The following is a 19577-nucleotide window of genomic DNA, read 5'->3' as shown; positions in this document are numbered from 1 at the left end:
GTATGAAGTCAAGCAGACAGCCCTTGGAAGAGTTCAAATGAAGTTTCCAAACACTGAGGCAAGGAAAACAGCAAAAAAACAAAGCAAAAAAATCCAGAACAAAAAACGCTTAAAGCCTAAGTATCTAATTTGACCTTAGATGATTAAAAAGATGAGTTTGCATGGTTCTGAATAATCTCTCTTTTGGTCAAATGTCAATGCAGTTGAGCTGTCCTATTCAGTGTTGTTCAAATTTACTATTTCAACAGGAAAGCCCACTAGCCATAGCTCGAGTCAATGCAATCTTCCCATGTGCTGCAAATGGTAAGAAGTTGAAGACTTCAACCAAAAGCAAACTAAGGAGGCATATTCCAAAGAATGAGGGCTACAGAAAGAACATGGCACATGTCCCTATTTTTTTGCTTCATGGTGCAGTCTGACTTTCACTGGAAGCATAAGCCAAGTAACACGCCATGAAATGATAAGCTCACATCCCAGGAGAATGTTCCCTTAAATTCACCAGGAAATCATCTGAAGAACTATTGATCAGATGTGTAAATCCATAGGTGTTTTGGTGACTTGTATCTACCTCACACACACTATACTAAATGTTTAAATATGTTTTAAAAGATATTTATTCTTCATAAAATCTGTTTACACAATCACTATTTGGCCTTGACATTAGAAATCATTCTCTTCTCTCAAAGGCACCTCTTCCAAAAGTTTCTAGTTACCCCTTCTATTTAACTCACTGGATGGTTTGCTCTATAGCCTGGTGTGCTTCAATGCTCTCTGTGTCATTGAGCTGCAAAGTAATTCCATGTTTCACAGCAGAAAAACAAAAAGAGCCCCAAGTAGTGAAGGTTTAAGAGAAAACTTAAGATAAACAAACATGCACAAAACCTGCTTGTACAGACTTACACTGCTCCCCACCTGGTTCATACTTGCAGATGTAATTGTGCTTCATATTGCATCTGTCATCATTCCACTGGTAAAGGTAGGGACCTCCAAGGCCGGGGTTGGCTGTTGGCTGATGATACATCACAACACACTTTTCACTTCCGCAGGAAGGCTCATCAGTATACCAGTTTCTGCAAATACAGAGTGGCAGGAACATGTCTCAGTGACTTCCCTGTTCCGTTCTGACATCCTCTACAGGTAACAGAAAGCTCCTTTTTGTCCTCTGCCCTCTACCAGTCCCTCAGAGAACACCAGGCTTCTCAGGATCCCTACTCACCGGTACTGGGAACTGCTTCCATCAGACCACTGGTAGAGATCTGGGCAGGCACCAGACGTGTGCCCCTCTCCATTTCTCCAGAGCCCGATCCAGAAATCCCCATCGGAAATCCCTGTTCCTGGCTTTGACAGGTTTTGCAGCATGCTTTCTATCAACTTCTGTTCTGCTTCATTCTCAAGGCTGAGAAGGGCACCATCCTCGCTCTCACAAGCCTGGCGTGCTTCCTGGAAGCTCACGCGGCTGGACAGCTCATGGAAGTAGGCCATCTTGTAGCAGGGATGCTTGACATCAGCAAAACATACCTTCTGGCCTGAAAAAAAGGTGCCCATGTATTGATTATCTGAGCTATATTCATGATACTACTTACTGCAAATTAAAGTGAAAGAACTAGTCAAAACAGTCTGCCAGAATGCTTCTCCCACCAAACCATCACGTTAAGTTTCTATTTTCTAGTTATTACTTTCAATTTGTAATACAAGCAAACTGATACCCTATAAGTGTGTAATATAAACTTTTAAACATAACACTTCAAAGAAAATTTTGTAAAGATATGATTATCTAGCTTAGATTTTATAAACTGATACCCATAGCAAGTGAAAGTAGCTAAAGAAATGGCAGATATATGGAGTAAAAGAAGCAAAAAGACCAAAATTATAAAAGAATAATAATCCATAAAGGAATTTAATTATTAAAATAAGTAAAAAAAAACCTAATTATTTTTTATTTATATATCTGGCCACACCCACAACATGTGGACGTTCCTGGGCCAGGGATCGAACTCAAGCTTCAGCAGTTACAACACTGGATCCTTAACTGCTAGGCCACTAGGGAATCCATTATCTTTTTAAAATCTTTACTTTTTAATTTTACTGGGGTATAGTTCATCTACAATGTTGTGTTAGCTTTAGATTCACAGCAAAGTACACCAATTAGACATATACATATATCTTATTTTTTCCCATATAGGTTAATACAATACAACATGTCCCTGTTTCTTATCTACCCTATATACAGTGGTGTGCATGTGCCAACCCCATCAAAAACAATTTTATAGAAGGTATCATGAAGGGAATGAATTTAAGTAATTTTAAATAAAGTGGCAAATTCAAGGTGTAAATATTTTATTGTATACATCTGAAAGCAAATACATTAGAATTGAAAATTAATGGACATCAGAATGAAAGTAAGCTAATAATAAACAATTTATTACTAGAATATTGTAGTAGAAGTAACAAGTTAACCTTCTCAAGTACTCTAGAATACTCAGAATTTGTAGGGGAACCTTAAAATGAAATTTTTATTTTCACTTGTAGTTTAAAAGGTTTTTTATATGTTATAGCATTCAGTTTAACCATCTATCCTGATCTCTATTAATGATTTTAAAGTCACTATATATATAGAAAATAAATTTGAGTCAATATATTGGATAGGGGAGTTCTCTGATGGCCTAGTGGGTTAAGGCACCTTTGTTTTCACCACTGTGGCTCAGGTTGCCACTGTGACGCAGGTTTGATCCCTGGCCCAGGAACTTTCAAATGCTGTAGGTATGGCAAAAATGGGGGGGGGGGTGAACCTGAAATAAGTGTTGCAACTCTCATTTAAAAATAAATATCTATTAGTACCATAAAGGAAGCTTAAGATAATTTTTGAGACCTCTTAATGGAATATCACCTTTTATCAGGCTTTGTTGCTGTGACATTACTATACTTCTGCTCTGACAACATCCATGAAGACAAATATATAGGCAGCAAAAGTTTTATATAAAATATCTCTCAAAATTGAACTTTGCATACCTCTACAGAATGAGTATTCATAATTACTTAGTGACTAAACACAAAAACGAATGATCAAAAAACTGGGTCACAGTAAAGCCATGAACACAAGGATATTACAGTGTACAGGATTCAGCTAACTCTACCAGCAATGGAATTCCCATCATTTTATCATTTACAACACCTCTTTTTACCACCAAATGTGTATGGCAAGATTATAGACACAATCTTCAGAACAGTCATGCTGTGTGTTTTGTTTTTCATTAGCTTCTTTGGTTCACCTCTTGCCTCTACTGTCAACTTTAAAAACTGCCATGGATCCTTTTCTGTCACTATTCCTTATCCCCAACCTGCTGTCTGTAGCCTCCACTACCCTTTTAATCTGACTTCAGCCGGAGGTTTGGCCTTTGAAAAATAGACTATCAGGTATTTTACATAAAATTAAGGCAAATTTCTTTATGCCATGATATTAAGGCATAGCTTTACTGCTTGAGATTCTTATTCTTGTTGGGATTGAAGACTTTTTTCACCATGTCTTTAATTGTGTAGCTGATCAAGAAACTTTGTCAGTAGCAGAGGGCTAGAGGTATAACAGAATTTAAACACTGGCTAAAAAATTAAGCATCCAAGCTTTATACTCTTATAATTACAGTATATCACACTGAGCCAGCATGGGTATCACATCCATTCTCCCCAGAATCGGCAATTAATGACCTATGATGACACTTAGAGCCACGAGGGAGCAGAAATCAGCAGAAGGACATTAACCTCACAACAGTGTTTGAGTGACAGTCATTCAATAACTTGACACAAGCTGAGAACAGCCAACTAATAACCTAGCACTTCCTGCAATGAAAGCAAGATGGCCAGTTGTCCTCTGTGTCTCATTAACTGTGATCTGGACCCAGGAGCAACACACTGAATAATAAGAACAAATTAACAGATTGCCCCAACTAATTGTTAATGAAAAATAACATGTGTGTATGAATGACCACGGGAAACTGGAATTAAAGGGCCATCAAGAGGACAAATCAGTCTGAAATGAATATTCCTGGAGAGATGATCATGGGAGTCCCAGTGGTTGACCCCAATACTATTACTATTTTTAAAAATTTCTCCTAATTTATTAGGGTTTGTGATGACTTCATTATTTAAAATGATTGCTCCTGGCAATACTCTAGCAAGGCCATTAAGCCTAGTGATTTTTATGCCTGTATTTTTTAAAGCAAGCTTTGTTTCCATTTTCATTTTTTCCACCTCTTACATATTTCTAAGTCGCAAAATATATCTGAACTGCATTCCTTTGAATTTTCAATTTGTTCAATTTTCATTCCAAGAACTTAGCCTTCAATTTGATTCCAGTGCTTTTGAAATATTAAACTTGTCCAATGAAACTGTTTTGCAAGACAACAGAAAGAAGCCAAATTAAAAAAAAAAAAAAAAAAAAAACAGATTAGCCAGAAATGTTAATGAGTAAAAATATTTATGTCATGAAGCCAGCACAAGCTCAGAGAATGCCTAGGTGTGATTTATATGCTAAAAGTCTCTGTTCATTATCATTGACATACTAAAAAAATAAATGCAGCACAGATTTATTATCTACAGTGGGGCTATAAGAATGATGATGAAAATTAACTTATTTATAAAATTAAAACAGCACTTCTAATTAAATGCATAAGAGAGCTTTAAGTCTCTTGTGGAAATTTCCTAAAACCACTGTTAGGTATTTGGAATGTCAATCTGTAGATAAATGTCAGTCTGTAGAGAAATAATAAAAATAATAATTAAAGAAAAATCTACACACAGGATTATATTGAAAATAATTAAGAACTAATACTGCACGAGCCTTGGACAACAGCCAGCCCTGGCACTCTCTTTGACAGATATTTCCTCTTTGGTTGTGGATGATGGAAGGGTCCAGGGGTCCTGGATGAGGGGTGGAGACTATGGGGGCTGCACAGCAAGGGGACTCTCAGAGGATCAGGACAGTGGCCAGTTAGCAGCTATGGTCATTAACTCCAAAGTGTATTTTCTGACTATCAGCTGTGTCCACACATTTTAAACTCAAAAATCACTAGAGGTTCAGATCTAGTGAGGCGGTTTTAAGGAAATTATAACCACACTGCAGTTTTTTTTATGGTATCTATATATCAAATCAGTTAAAGCTGACTCTGTGAATTTCCTTACATTCAATTCTATTTTACTATTGATTTCCACCTTATTGTGCAACTATGGTCCAAGGTGCAGCAAAAGCAGCAGAAGCAGCAGCTACTGAGCTGCTCACCACCACTGCAGCTGATCACATTAGGCAGCAGAGTAGTGGAACTCCCAACAGCTGGGAAACAAATGTTGCCCTAATTGCCAGAAAAGTTCCATTATTACGGATCTTCTGGAAGCAACTTTCCCACTTCTGTAAAGGCTAATCTTCTTAGGGAACCATTAGCATTACTCCCTCTCATTCTATGAGATCACACAGAATTTCCCTTTCTCTTACTTTTAAAGATTATATTCAGATAAAAGCTTCCATTGACTACTTTGAACAGTAGGAATCTAGTCTTCCATCCACTGCATCTATCTCCACTAGTATGACTAGTCTTCTATCTCCTATTCTACTGCCCATAAAATATTCAGATAAATATTCAGATAACCATATAGCAGTTTTTATTGTTCTAAGGCTACTTTGATACTGTCTAACAATGATTTACTAAGCATTTCCTAGCGTCTGTAGTGAGAAACTTCTCTTGATTGTCGGCTTATTTAAAGAGAGAAAGACCTTCCATCTAGGATTCTACACCTCTGGTTTCATACATACATACACACCCTTACACACAACCACATATATACACATGCACTTTTATGTAGAGATAATTCTCAGTATTGTCTACTAAAATAAACATTCCTATCATCTTCACAGCCAAAATTCTGCTACTCTTTCCATGAATAGACAATTCTTTTTTCTGACATGCAAATTCCTTTAGAGCTAAATATTAGCAGAGTTTTACATGTTTTAGCAATAATATAAAAGTGGGGCCAAACTTGTGTAAAGAAACTTTCATGAGTTTACTTTTTTCTTTCTGAATAGAAAGGATCTACACTTTGGTTTTGTTTTGCTTATGTTTATTACCTTTTTTGAGAGGGAATCCTCATCTAGTTATTTTTCTTACACTTTAAACTATAATCACAAATTATCAACATTACATTAGTATTGACTTTATACCACAGTTTTTATTAAAAACATGGAAGGCATATTATGAACCCCTATTTTCAGTTATGATCTACCCCTATTGCTCAATTATGCAAAGAAAAAAATCAAGTTGTACAAAATAGGACCCACATGATAAATCTTCAAACCAAATTGACTGAACTTTGGACATTTTACTAGAATCCCACAAAATCATTTGTTTTTCATAATTTTTTCTGATTCCACTCAAAAGCAAAGTAATCAGTATGCTGAAACTACACCATGCAAATGTGACATGACTTCCAACAAAAGTGCAAAAACTTTTGAACTAAGAAAGGGAATGCTATTGATCACAGGTGTTCTGCTTTCAGTGTTCAATATAGCACTAAATTTTTAAGGCCTTTTCATTATAAAAATGTTTTATTATAATAAACTATATTTTTGCAACAAAGATTTTATCATGTAACTAATCACATGGTGCACTATTAAGATCATGCTGGAATTCGTTTTCCTTTCTTGAACAACCCAAACTATAGTCTTGGGTCATTGTTTGGATGATGGTGGCATCTGCAAGCCCTGCCCCTCCTCCTCAGAGACATAGCACAAGCTTTCTGAGAAGGGGGTGAAATTTCCTTTTATTTTTTTAAATCCAGTATTTAAAATCAAGATCTAAATAATAAATTTTAAACCAAGTAACTAGACAAGTTAAGAATTCAAGCAGTCATTCAATCAATGACGGCTAGCTTGGAATTCCAGTGTTATATTTGAACTGTGGGTACACTGGGGACCATGTTTAAAATTTCCTGGTCTCAGTTTCCTTACCCCAAAACTGAGAGTGTTAAGGAGTCTTAAAGACATAATGATAACAACAGTACGGCCTGATGTTTATCAATAGTTAAGTGTGTAGGAATTCACTGCTAGCACAACCCATGCCTTTGGATAAATTAGGAAAGATGATCTCTCCTGGCAATACAGGCCTCCCAGCCTGAAAAAGTTGCATTCCCTCTAGATGGTGTCAGTCAGCTCCAGACACCACTGGGAATACTGGGCCGAGTGCCCCCTCATAGCTTGTGTCTATGACACAACCTGCATGACTGTGTTTGAACCCCTCTAACCCCACAACAACCCTATGATAAAGGTACTTTCATCCCATGTTAAACAATGAGGCAAGGGATGCATGGATAAGGTAAATAATTTGCCAAATTCACACAGTTCATAAGTGGCAAAAGGTTTAGAACCACGCAGTCTGGCTCCATTCTTCACACGTGTCCCCAGCATTTCAACGCTGCCTCCGTGTAGGTCTCAAATATAATATTTGTCTAAGGTGAAAGAATTCATGAATAAAGGGACTGATGGATAGGGACATTATTAATATGACCTATGCTATCATTTTTAGCATTGATTTGTATGCTTACTGGATGGCTAACATAGGCGAGGGGTTGTACGTTGAGAGTTTCTTTCTAAACATAATGTAGATTTTCTTTTACTGAACATTTAAACATAAGATAAATATGGAAACATCTCTCATTTTCAGACTCTGTATGTACATAATGATATTTCATCTAGACCTTTTATTTTCCAAATAAAACAAAGTCCAAACTGAACTTTTTCCCAAGTTCAAGGAGTACAACTTTAGTCAAGTTGTCAGATTGTGTAATGTCATCAGCAATATGTTAAAACAGTGAAAGAAACAGTCTTGCCTGGTATTGGTGTGCATCCATCCACCTGTGTGCAAAGTACCTAATACAGAAGACTAAGACTTAGAAAGAGTAAAACTGTTAGTCAGACCATCAGTGAGTTTTCCACTTTGGAGAGCTTTATATAATACTGTTCCCCCTGTAATGCTAATGTATCAGACACTGCCATATTCAAGAAAAAGAGGTATAAAAACAAAACCATAAAGTGATGAAAAACAGCAGTTAAGGATTAATGGCTATGATGAATGTGTAGTATATTAAATGACTGGTAATAAGATTAATTTGTTCCTTTCTTGCCCAAGAGATACTTAAAGTAATTGAATGTTTGAAAACTGCACTGTCATCACTTTATGCTTTTGATGATGTCATGGAATGGTACCACAGGCTGGAATAGCTCAGCAGGTTTTTATTTTTTATTTTTTTTTAATTTTGTATCTCCCTTGGTATTATATTAATCTATAGGCTACCGGTCACCACCCATGATTTTGCAGTATGCTGTGGCTTTGAAGGAGGAGTCTCTAAATAAAATGTTTGACAATTTCAATAAGTTCAAATAAATATGTATTAAAGTATTCTGCAAAAAAAATACGGCAGTACCATAAAATATATTTAATGAACTCTGTGCATAAACAGGTTGATGGATCACTGCAGTGTGCACTAAAAAGAGAAAGTAAAAGCACACCCACATTACTGCAAAACACTTCAAATGCTTAAAAACATCCACATGCTCTTCAAACATACCTTCCCATCTTAGGGACTGGAATTTAGAACTCTTCTTTTTCCTACATATCCATATCCTCCAAAGTAAAATCCTCTTACCTTTGTCATAACGAAGGTGTCATTACCCACTAGTCACTTCACAATTTAAATGACTGCAGGCCCCAGGGATATCCTCCACACATCTGTGTGCAGCAACAAACCAGCACAAGTCTAAGACTTTAAAAGCAGCCCCCAGGTTAGAATCATCAACTTACTAAATACTCTTGGATCATTTTCCTTATGGGTATATATTTTCATTGCATACTCATGAATCAAAATAAGCATAGGCAATAAATTATTAAAATACTTTTATCGATAGATGCTATTAAATATTACAGGCAGATTATGATGATGTCTGAAATGTTATTCTCATTAAAACATTTTCGCTTAATTTACCAATAATACCTCGACTTTTAAAAGGGTGGTATATTTTAGAGTATTAGAAAGTGTCTTAATGAATATGGTAAGGTACTAAAATGAGAATTTCTGTAAGCATTTATTTTGTGAGTTTCTGTCTTTTTTTCTAAGGTCAGTGATTATTGTGGTTTACTATGAAGAAATTATAAACGGGTGTACTGATATCTGATAATTAGAAAAATGTATTCCACATATTATAAGTAGGTTCCCAATAATGCTCCAAAGAGCTTATTTCAACTGACAGCTGAGTAGAATTTTGGCAAATGGTCCCTAATGGCATCAAAAGTTGATGCACTGCAAAACACTTCAAATGCTTAAAAATATCCACATTTATCCACTTATCCACAATTTTATCCTAACCCTAGCCCTAATCAACCCTAATTTCAAAATATCAGGCTTTAGACTGCTCTTATATTCATGCCATTAGGACTGAAATACAGATTTGTAAAAATGAGTCTTCAAACAATAAAAATCACAAATCAATTTATAATGGTTAGATTTCATTCTTTATAATGCAAATTTGTATGGCCAAAGACAATTAAATTATTTACAAGAAAAACGTAACTGAGTAACTGTTTTAATATCAAGTAAATATCATCATTTATGTTAAATCAAATAGATCATGTTCATTTAATTAGAAATTTTCCAGATGTCACCTGCAAGATGCCTATAAATACTTAATAGGAAAACACAGCAAAAGGTTTGCAACAACTTATGCAATGATAGAACAAAAGATAAAATTTTCATCAACAATTTTGCAAGTTCTGTTTTATTTTGTATTTTTTTTCTCTCTTGCAAAATTTAAGGCATAAGACAATATACCAAATGGATACATTTAAGTCAGTGAAATGTTTCTACTGTATAAAAAACACCTTATGCTCTGCTGTTCATTCATTTGCAAGAATAATTTGGATAGACACAAGACAGTCAGAGATGTAATTCACACATTCAGATGGGTTTGGATGAAGAACTTCTTTTTGGAAGCTAAAACTGAGGAAAAGGGAGTTAATTCTATGGCTTTTGTAACCTCCTTATTTGATACTGTAAAGTTTTCATTTTGTAAATGAATAATAAGCCTGAAAAAAATCTAAGCAGCATGCATTTCCAAGTGACATTTCACAATGTAATTAATTTGAGCGTCTCCCTGGGGCCAAAAAGTTAGTGGAAAGGGATTGATAACCAGACATTGAAGGATTTTATTTAGAAGATGTAGAACAGCACATATTGCTGAGGGGAAAATCAGTAACAATTAAGCTTAATATGCCAGCTTCTAAAGGTCTGGCTTCACCACTGATTAAGCTGCTGTCATCTGTCATCTACCTCTACCTTTAGTGACACCTGTTACACAGATGCCCAGAATGTGAAAAGGAATTTGTGCTTTTTACATTAAAAAAAAAAATTCCTACACTTAAAGCACACGTGCACATACGTTCAACAAGTATTTATTGCAACACTAATTAGCATCACAAGACATTTCCATAAGGGTAGCTGTGGTCAATTTTCCTGTAAGGCACTATTCATTCATCCTAGACATTTAAGAATGTTCCCCCCCCCCCCAGGAGACCCTCCCAATAAGGGAGGGTGAATGCCATATAAATTGTTCAATAATAGGAGAGAGAAAATCGAAGAAAAGAAAAAGTCAAAGCAAAGGCTAGGGAAGCTTGCCAATTCTGCTCCATTTCCCTCGCACTGACTTGTCCGACCTAACTGGACACCTATTGTGTGCACAGACCTGCAATGATTACCATATACACCTCTGCCCAACTTCATCTTCTGAGAAGTCCCCAACTTGGAACGAGGTGTGTAAAGGAAAGTCCCCTGGTCTTTGTCAGCCCTCCTGAGAACAAAGGCTGTGTGCCCGGTGTCAGTGAGCCGCCCACAGGGAATAGGAATGCCCTCAGAAATCATTCCGGTGAACCCCCTGCGGGCGGGGACCCAAGTGGAGCCAGGCCAGCAGGGGGTGGCTTTTCTGCAGTGGTTCTTCTGTCTCAGGGCTCCCTCCACCTCCGTGGTACCACACCCCTTCTGCAGGCACCAGCCCTGCCCTGTGGCCAACTCTTACAAAGAAAGTGGAAATTAGTCCTAGAAAACGCTGTACTTGCTCAGGATGAAGCGGAGCTCGCTTCGCGGCTACTAAACAGGCACTTAAAAAAAAAAAAAAAAAAAAAAAGAAAGAAAGAAAAGAAAAGAAAAGAACTTTTTGCTCTATGGGACTAGGGAGAAAGCAGAACACAGACAATTTCCCCCCATTTCCTCCGGCCCCCTATCTACCCTGCACCGGTTTTCACCCCTCCTCCCCTCAGAGCCTCCACCCCAAGGCAGGCTGCCCCAACCACTCTCCCTGGCGCCCCCCTTGGCTCCGGCACTCCGCTCGGCGGGCGGTCCGGGACTCACCGCTGACCACCCGGCGGCCGAAGGCTCCGTGGCCGCAGAGCAGCGCAGCGCCCAGCAGCAGAGAGATCACGCGGCTCATCGCGGTGGGGCGGTAGTGGCAGCAGCAGCAGGTGTGGTGTGGAGCAAAGGTGGCCTCTGCTTGCCGCGCAGCCGGGGTTCTAACCCCACAGCCTCCCTGCCTCCTGGCGGGCCCTACTCAGGCCGCCCGAACCCAGCTGCCCGCCCCCCTGCACGCATCGCCTCTGGCTGGTGCTGGCGCCCTGGTGCCGCGCGCGGATGTGCTGGGCTAGAGCGCACAACCCTGCTAGTTTCAGGAGAGGCAACAGAAGTTAGGGGTCCGATGTCTCTCCCGGGGATGAAGAGGGAGAGCAGGAGCTTGGGTTTGGACCACACCACCCCCTTTGCTCCTCTCAGCCTCTGGCTAATGAGGAACTGAGCTCATGTGCCCTGGTCGTGACTCCCACAGCAGCAGCGGCTCTGCACTGGAGGCGCCGTCTTATATACCCACATCCCGTGGTTCCAACCCCTCGCTAGTAATAATTTTTAACTACTTCGTCTCTCCTGCCACGCTGAGCATCCTGGCCCCTCCCTTAAAAACTGGAGCCACTTTGAAAACAGTCCAGTCAGCAGCCCCACCTCCTCCTGGTCTCCTCTTTCCATTCCCTAGCAGACTCGATACTCATTTGTGTAAAATGTGATAGCTTTGCTATTAAACTCTGGCAAAAGTTGGATCCATTTGGTTTTCTCAAAGATTAATGTCCATGGGGATGCCAAGTTGTGGGGCCTTTCTTTTTTGTGTTAAATTGCTTGATCATATGTATTGCTAGATGCAGGGCACTAGCCACTATTTAAGATGGATTGGCGGAGTGGGAGCCAAAACCAGCTCAGTGAATTATATAATGTGGCAGGTTTTTCCCCACCTAGGTTCTGCAATTAGATTACTTCCAAGCAGGTTGTTTGACTAAATTGCCACCGGAGTAAATTGAAGAGAATATTTGAAGCATAGTTTTTCCAACTGATTTCATTTTCAGTATTTTGTAGCTCCAGAGAAAAACATTAACACAAAATAAATTTTCTGAATAGTTGGGAATTTCCTGGATATAAAGGGACATATTTCTTCGTGATCATCTATCCGTGACCTATGGTTTACATTAGAAGTAAACTGATCTAAAACCTACAAAGGTGCTTTTCCATAGCGTGACTTGGTCTTTATTATAACAGCCCCCACAAGAGTATTGACAAGTTCACGATACTTTCATCTATGTCTAGTCCATGATAGGAACCCTGAGGATGCTTTCATAGTGAGCTTCAGTAGAATTGGTATTTTGCCATTGCAATGCTTTAAATGTACCCAGATTTGTTAAAAAAAAAAAAAAAAAAGTCCTTTGGTTTTAATGGGTGGTACATTTACCTGTAACACCTCCTTGTCTTTGGTCTTCATAAACCACAAGTACACCCTAAACATTTGTTGGACTGTTTTCTTGGAAAAGAATGTCAATCTTGCTATAGTAAAGTCTTAAAGAATAAGGAATTTTAACAATTAAAAATATTTTAAAGATTATTATGTCCACCCTACTCCAAAAGGAGAATTCCAAAATAATTATGCCTATCATTTCATTTTCCTTATATAGCTATAAAAATATTAACATATTCCAGGGTCATGGGCAATTAATAAATCATGTAAAAGACATGGATTTTGTGAGTTCCACTGTTAGCTAAAGGTCCAAAGGAAACAGGCATTGCTGGGACTTTGAATGGAAAGTATAAATCCCCAAAGCAGTGGAGATATATGAGGCTCAGCCCTACAAATCATGTCAAAGAGCATCACTGGGTGTGGCTGTCATCAGAAAGTTGCTCCAGCGGCTCCCAGCTCAGTGTGGAGGAAGAAATGTAATAATGACTGTGTGTGTAATAGTGGGAGGATGAATGAGTGCAAAGGGTAGCATGGAGGGCTGAGGAATTAGGTCTTTTTGCAGGAATTCTCTAGCTGCCTCCAGTTTGAGTGTGATGGTCCTCATTGACTAAGGACCTGAGACTGCTCCAAGCCCCTTCAGAACTGGGTAGGACTTTGAATGGGAGCTCCTTTCTCTTTTCATGTCATCTTACCTCCAGATACCTGTGTGACTCAGAGCTATCATGGAAAGGTCCCTGATTGGGAAAGAATGCCAGTGGATTATAAAATAAGCATAGGGTATAATTTTCTACATATGGATGACCTCCCTCCCGAATGGTTCTAATGCCTAAAAAGCCGGCAAGTCCTTGAAGTCATTATTGGCGAGGGGTGCCCGATGGTTTTCCTACTTCAGAAAATTCAAAATATATTAGTAACCATATCCTCAATAAGGTTTCAAAAGCTTCCTAGGATAGTTCTTATTTCTAGGTTAGGATTATATCAGTTTAGGTTGGCCACACCCATTAATTAGGGCTACTCAACAGCTATACTGGTAGCTGTTTGACTGATCAGCACAACAATTAGTAAACACTCTTTTTAGATATGTTTTTAAGGAGACCAGCTGATAAGACCAGGTTTTTTCCTTTGTTCTTCCATCATTAAAAAAATGGATGGATCCTCATTAAATTCAGAGAGCACGTTTTGGGTAGTCATAGAATATCAGTGACACTTGATTTTCTCTTTGAAGAGCATGCAGCAGAGGGTCTCTTTTTTTTTTAATAGTAGAAGACAAAATTTTCAACAACATTTCCTTTTAAAAATGTTATAAAGTTATTGGAATTTATGGAAAAACAACAGATATTAATTTTTTAAACAAATTACTACCATTGTTGTTCCCTGTGGATATGCACAAACATATCGCAAGAGACAAATGACTTTCTCACAGCAAATACATTTTAGTTCCAGAAGTTTAACTGCTTTTGGATCAGTCAGGAGCTGAGGACTCCCTCCAAAACCACCAAGAGAACCCAAAGTTAAATAAAGAATGTTTGTTCATGTGTAGAACTGGGCTTTCAGATTCCCTGAAAGCAAAGAGTTGACAAGACCATGTGGCTGGCAAATCAGGAGAGAAGTATGTTGTAAGTTAAGATTCTTTGTCCAGTTTAAAAAAAAATCCAATGAGAACTTCAAACTGATTAGGCTAAGGAGTTCATCATTGATTCAACAACCCAAAACATTATCTCTCCCGGTCACTAAACAGAAAGGTGATCTCAGTAAGAGTGATTCCAAAGACATCTCAGGCATGAGTCAAATACTCAGTCTCCCGAAGCTCTGAAGCATTAATTGAACAACAACATTAGGAGTCCGAAGTCTTGAAAAGTGACATCAGGGCCCTTAATAGTACACTATGGGATCTGTATGCCCCAAATATTCAATGTACTCCTTCATTCTCCCTATTCCTGCTCAAATGTCTGTGATCCCAGTGAGCATTTGTTTTGTATGTCCATTAATAAGCCTCTAGGACAGACAGTCTGAATTCCAGGCACTGATTTGCATTCAGTGGCTTCTCACTTGGGCAACTCTATATAGAGACTTCAGCCTCAATCACAGCAGGGTACATCATGTGTGTTCCTGAACAGAATGTGACAAATGTGGTTCTCTCATTCAGTTTGGGCTGCTATAACAAAGCACCATAGATGGGTGGTTATAATCCACAGAAATTTAGTTCTCGCAGTTCTCAAGGCTTCCGCATGGTCAGCTTCTAGAGTGGGCACTCTTCTGGGTTTCCGACTGCCAAATTCTGGTTAGGCTCTCACATGAAGGAAAGACGGCCAAAGAGCTCCCTGGGGTCTCTTTGATTTGGACACTGGTGTCATTCAGGAGGGCCCCACTTTCAGACCTAATAACCGCTCCAAGGTCCCACCCCCAAATACTATCACATTGGGGATATAATTTCAACATGTGAATTTGGAGAAGGATACAAACTTTCAGTCCATGGCAATGGGCTACAAAGGGGATTTATTTAGAATTATTACAACTTTATATTAATGTAGTTATTGGAATCTGAACATAACTAATTTATTCATTCTATGAATAAACAGAATTTATTTATTCTATTATTATTCTATTATTCTACAAATAGAAATTTGTTCTATTATTCTATTATTATTAAATTAAAAAAGTGATTATTTAAAGATGGTAAATGATTCTCCTGAGGACTCTCAATAACACTGCCAGGATATAATAAAATATTTGAAAGTGGGAAAAAAAAAACTGTTAGAATAGAACTGCTTCAGCAGCAGGCAAAAACTGTTTCTTCCCTTTTTTCCCCCCCTAAATAATGGTTAGCTGTCACCTCCAGGAAGAGACCACTGAATCCAAAGTGTTTCCTTTCAATTCCTCAGAGGTGACACCTTGGCATCTGTGCAGGCCTGTAACTGGCTCAGATGCAGGGATGAGCAATTGGTCAAATTCCCCCCAGACTGACTTGTTCTTGTCAAAAGCATGTCCGTGCTATGGAACCATGACCTGCCTCCTTGAGAGCCTGGTTCAACTCTTCCTCATAAGCCCAGGAGAAGCCAGTCTTTATGGAGCTATCTTAGGAGCTTCATTGCTCACAATGCTGTTTGAAATTAAATTAGATACACTCCAAAAACCTGCCTTCCTAGCATTTAAAGTTTAAATTTAGGAACTACTGAGTCTGCCATGTGTTTTGACCATTCAGGCGGTGAGTGTAAAAACATTTATGGAACTCAATTACTAAAAGTATATGTTATCAGCTCTGAAGAATCATATGAATTTATGTGAATATATAATTAAATATAAACTTAGTAAATTAAAATTTCCTTTTAGTGCTTCTTTATTAATTGAAAGCAATGCACTTGGTACCACTATTATCCATCTAGCATGGGCCAATACTTTTTATTCTAATCTTGGCTAAATACCGCATCTGGTCCTAACATACGTTAATACTAACAAGCAAAACTGAGCTAATTAAGCCAAAGAAAGTATGAGCTAAACTCATCTTTGATTCAGGTGTCTGGCCTGAAATATCCTGGTATGTAATTGACAAACTCTTCATTGACTATTGTAATATGGAAAAATTACTTGGCCGGCAGAACCATTAATCCAAATTTGTAGTTAATATGAACTTGGGCAAATTTCTTTTTTTTTTTTTTTTTTTTTTTTTTTTGGTTTTCACTGTATATCGTTGAAGCTCTGTGCCTCCTGACTAAATGGCATTCCACCCCAAGACTATTTCATAAGTTTTTCAAATCTTAATCTTTGTGTGCACTAAGAATTATCTCCAGCCAGAATAAGTCATAATATATATAAATACGTATACATGCACACTAATTTTCCAGATGTTTACAGATACAAGTTTAATTTTAAATGTCAGTAAATTCATAAAACTTTTTTCCATCTATTTTTGATCAATTATTTACTTAAAGAACAATTGTTATAATGTGGGGGCATGAAAAATATGTTTGTTAAAAATAAGATTTATAGTCAGAGAGGGTGGGAATCATTAAATTAAACAATTTCTAAAGTCTTTTTCAGATTTATTTATTTTTTGTCTTTTAGGGCCACACCCACGGCATATGGAGTTTCCCAGGCTAGGGCTCCATTTGGAGCTGTAGCCGCTGGCCTGCCCCAGAGCCACAGCAATGCAGGATTCGAGCCGCATCTGTGACCTACGCCACAGCCCAAGCAGTGCCAGATCCTTAACCCACTGATCAAGGCCAGGGATTGAACCCGCTGCGTCCTCATGGATGCTAGCAGGGTTAGTTAACCACTGAGCCATGACAGGAACTCCTTTTTCAGCTTTATAATTTTCTCTCTCTCTTATGTTAGGAAAATCTAACACTTTTCTGCCTTCATTTTTTTCCTTTTTTTCTCCCTCCCCCCCTTCTCCCCCTCTTTCTATGAAAAAGACAATGTCAATTTATAATGAATGGTTACACTCTCTTATTTGATTTCCAAGTTAATCAGAAGATAGGAGCCCTGGAAAATTTTCCATGATCCTTTGAGTAACAGATCGATATATCGCAGATGCTACACAAATGGAAAGTCCAAACAAAGCAAAATAAACCTGAGTGCCAAGTTAGTGAAAGAAAATCCAACTAAGAGACCATAAAACCATAAATGAATATTTGATGAGCCCAGATTTTTTTCTATGAAAAGTGCTCCATTTTACTTAAAAGGAAAGTATAATAGAGGAATAGCTACAAACCTAGAAAATACAAAATATGCCTTTATTGTATTCACAAATATTCAGTGTTTCTCCAAATATACCACATGACTAGAAAACAATGGTGTCAGAGCAGTCATAATAGCAATAAGCTGGGTTATGTGGAATGACATATAGAGAGAATTTGGGGGCAAAACAAAGGTATTAGGACAAAAAATCAATTTAAATGTCCTTCTGGAGATATATCTGTCACTTCAGTATTTGTTCATACACAGTTTCTTAGGGTAAAGGCTTATGTGCCAAATGCATGTGTATACTGCAACACAGCAAAATGGAAATTTTGGGAAAGGAACATACCGTCAGGTAATATAGCTATCAGCATCCATAAAAGTTTCTTTATCCTCTAGACTATGCTTTCTAAAATGTATACAAGCTATCATTTATTTGTAATAAAGTCTAAATATTCTGCATTGTAAAGAAACCCTTTTAAAATAAACCTGGACAGAAAGGGGAAAAAAGGCAAAAGTACATTTCTACTGTCAAATCCCTTACAGCAGAAAAAAATAAACTGACCACATTATATAAGGAATTGATGCTTAATATTTCTCTCCAAAGAGTGGACACAAAGATTCATAAGGCAGCCTTAATTTTCAAGAGCTTTTAAGAACATCAGAGAGGAAAGAAATCACCATGAATCTATTAGCTAAGTACCTTCTATTTTTCTTCTAACAGGAAGGAGTCATTGAATCTGATACTAATTTTTTTTAAATGCTTTAGATTTTTAAAGATTTGTGAAGTCAAATAATACAATAATCGCAAAAAGATATAAAGTTCTTTATATAAAACTGGGATGATCGTTGTGGAATCAGTCAGGTCCATCTGCACTGGGGCTCATTAGCATGTAACTCCAATGACTTTGAAAAAAATAAATACAGTGGAAGGCAGAGGTAAGCCTGGGTATCTTCATCGCCTAATTATCCCCCCCTCCACACACCGACATCAACCCCTCCCTAAACACAGTACTTCATATGGCTTACTCTCCCAAGCCGAAGGCCACTAGAATGCTGGGGTCTTCTCCCAGATTCTACACTGATTTCTCTAACCCAAGTAAATAGTTCAGGGGGCTAAGATGCTCTTTATGATGATCATAAAATAAGTGAGGAAAATATTCTTCTCTTTCTGCCTAGATCTGCAGAAAGACCTTCCTTGACCACAGAATCCAAGTCCACCACTGCTTATCTCTCTCCCAGTTTATTTCCGACTGCACTGGTTATTCATTCAACATACATTTAATGAACATATATTAATTTTTCTGTTAAAATTGGGGGTATCCTTATTCAGTTATTTAATGTTTGTCTGTCACTACTAGATTATAAATTCTGAGCTGGTTTCTACCAATAGGTACCTGATAAATATGTATTAGGTAAATAGATCAAAGAAGGAATGAATCTCTGCATTATGTTTTGTTTTGTTTTTAACTGTCACCTGAAGCCAGATATTGGAACTTCTCCATTTTCCTTGTCTGCTCACAGGAATGAGGGTGGTGGGGGTGGGGGAGACCTTGGATAGTGGCATTCGGCATAGAAAGGACAATCTCCTCTCCTCCATATTACCTCAACCCCTTGTCAGAGGTGAAAGGATGCTTCTGCAATTCTGAAGAACCCTTCAAAGCCTTATGTTCCTTTACTGATACTGAAGGATGTTAGACTTGCAAAGAGAAAGGTTTTCTACATCACTTACATTCAAGAATCTTGGTAAATTAGTACAACCACTACAGAGAATAGTATGGAGGGTCCTTAAAAAAACTAAAAATAGAGCTACCATATGTTCCAACAATTCTACTCCTGGGCATATATCTAGAGAAAACAATAATTTGAAAAGATGCATGTACCCCAGTGTTCATTGCAGTGCTAACTATAATAGCAAAGGTAATGGAAGCAACCTAAATGTCCATTGACAGAGGCATGGATAAAGAAGATGGGGTATACATCCACAATGGAATATTACTCAGCCATAAACAAGAATGAAATAATGCCATATGCAGCCACATGTATTGAC

General features: G+C 37.9%; 1 protein-coding gene across 8 annotated transcripts in view; it reads right to left on the bottom strand.

The window, feature by feature from the left end:
• CHODL (chondrolectin) overlaps positions 1-19577 on the bottom strand; it is a 420685-nt gene that overhangs the window by 13249 nt on the left and 387859 nt on the right. For 3 of the 8 annotated variants that reach the window (XM_013981208.2, XM_021070834.1, XM_013981211.2), the window contains exons 1-3: positions 11437-11928; positions 1217-1526; positions 913-1070 (exon numbers count right to left, since the gene is read on the bottom strand). In XM_013981208.2, coding sequence (XP_013836662.1) covers positions 913-1070; positions 1217-1526; positions 11437-11515 — 547 coding nt within the window. In that variant the 5' untranslated portion in view covers positions 11516-11928. Of the gene's footprint in view, positions 1-912; positions 1071-1216; positions 1527-11436; positions 11929-19577 lie in introns of those variants that run through there. The other 5 variants (XM_021070837.1, XM_013981213.2, XM_021070836.1 and 2 more) reach the window with 3 other exon arrangements.

The sequence above is a fragment of the Sus scrofa genome, chromosome 13, assembly GCF_000003025.6.
Source record: "Sus scrofa isolate TJ Tabasco breed Duroc chromosome 13, Sscrofa11.1, whole genome shotgun sequence".
NCBI classification, from domain to species: domain Eukaryota; kingdom Metazoa; phylum Chordata; class Mammalia; order Artiodactyla; family Suidae; genus Sus; species Sus scrofa.
This window is presented reverse-complemented; position numbering and strand designations above follow the sequence as displayed.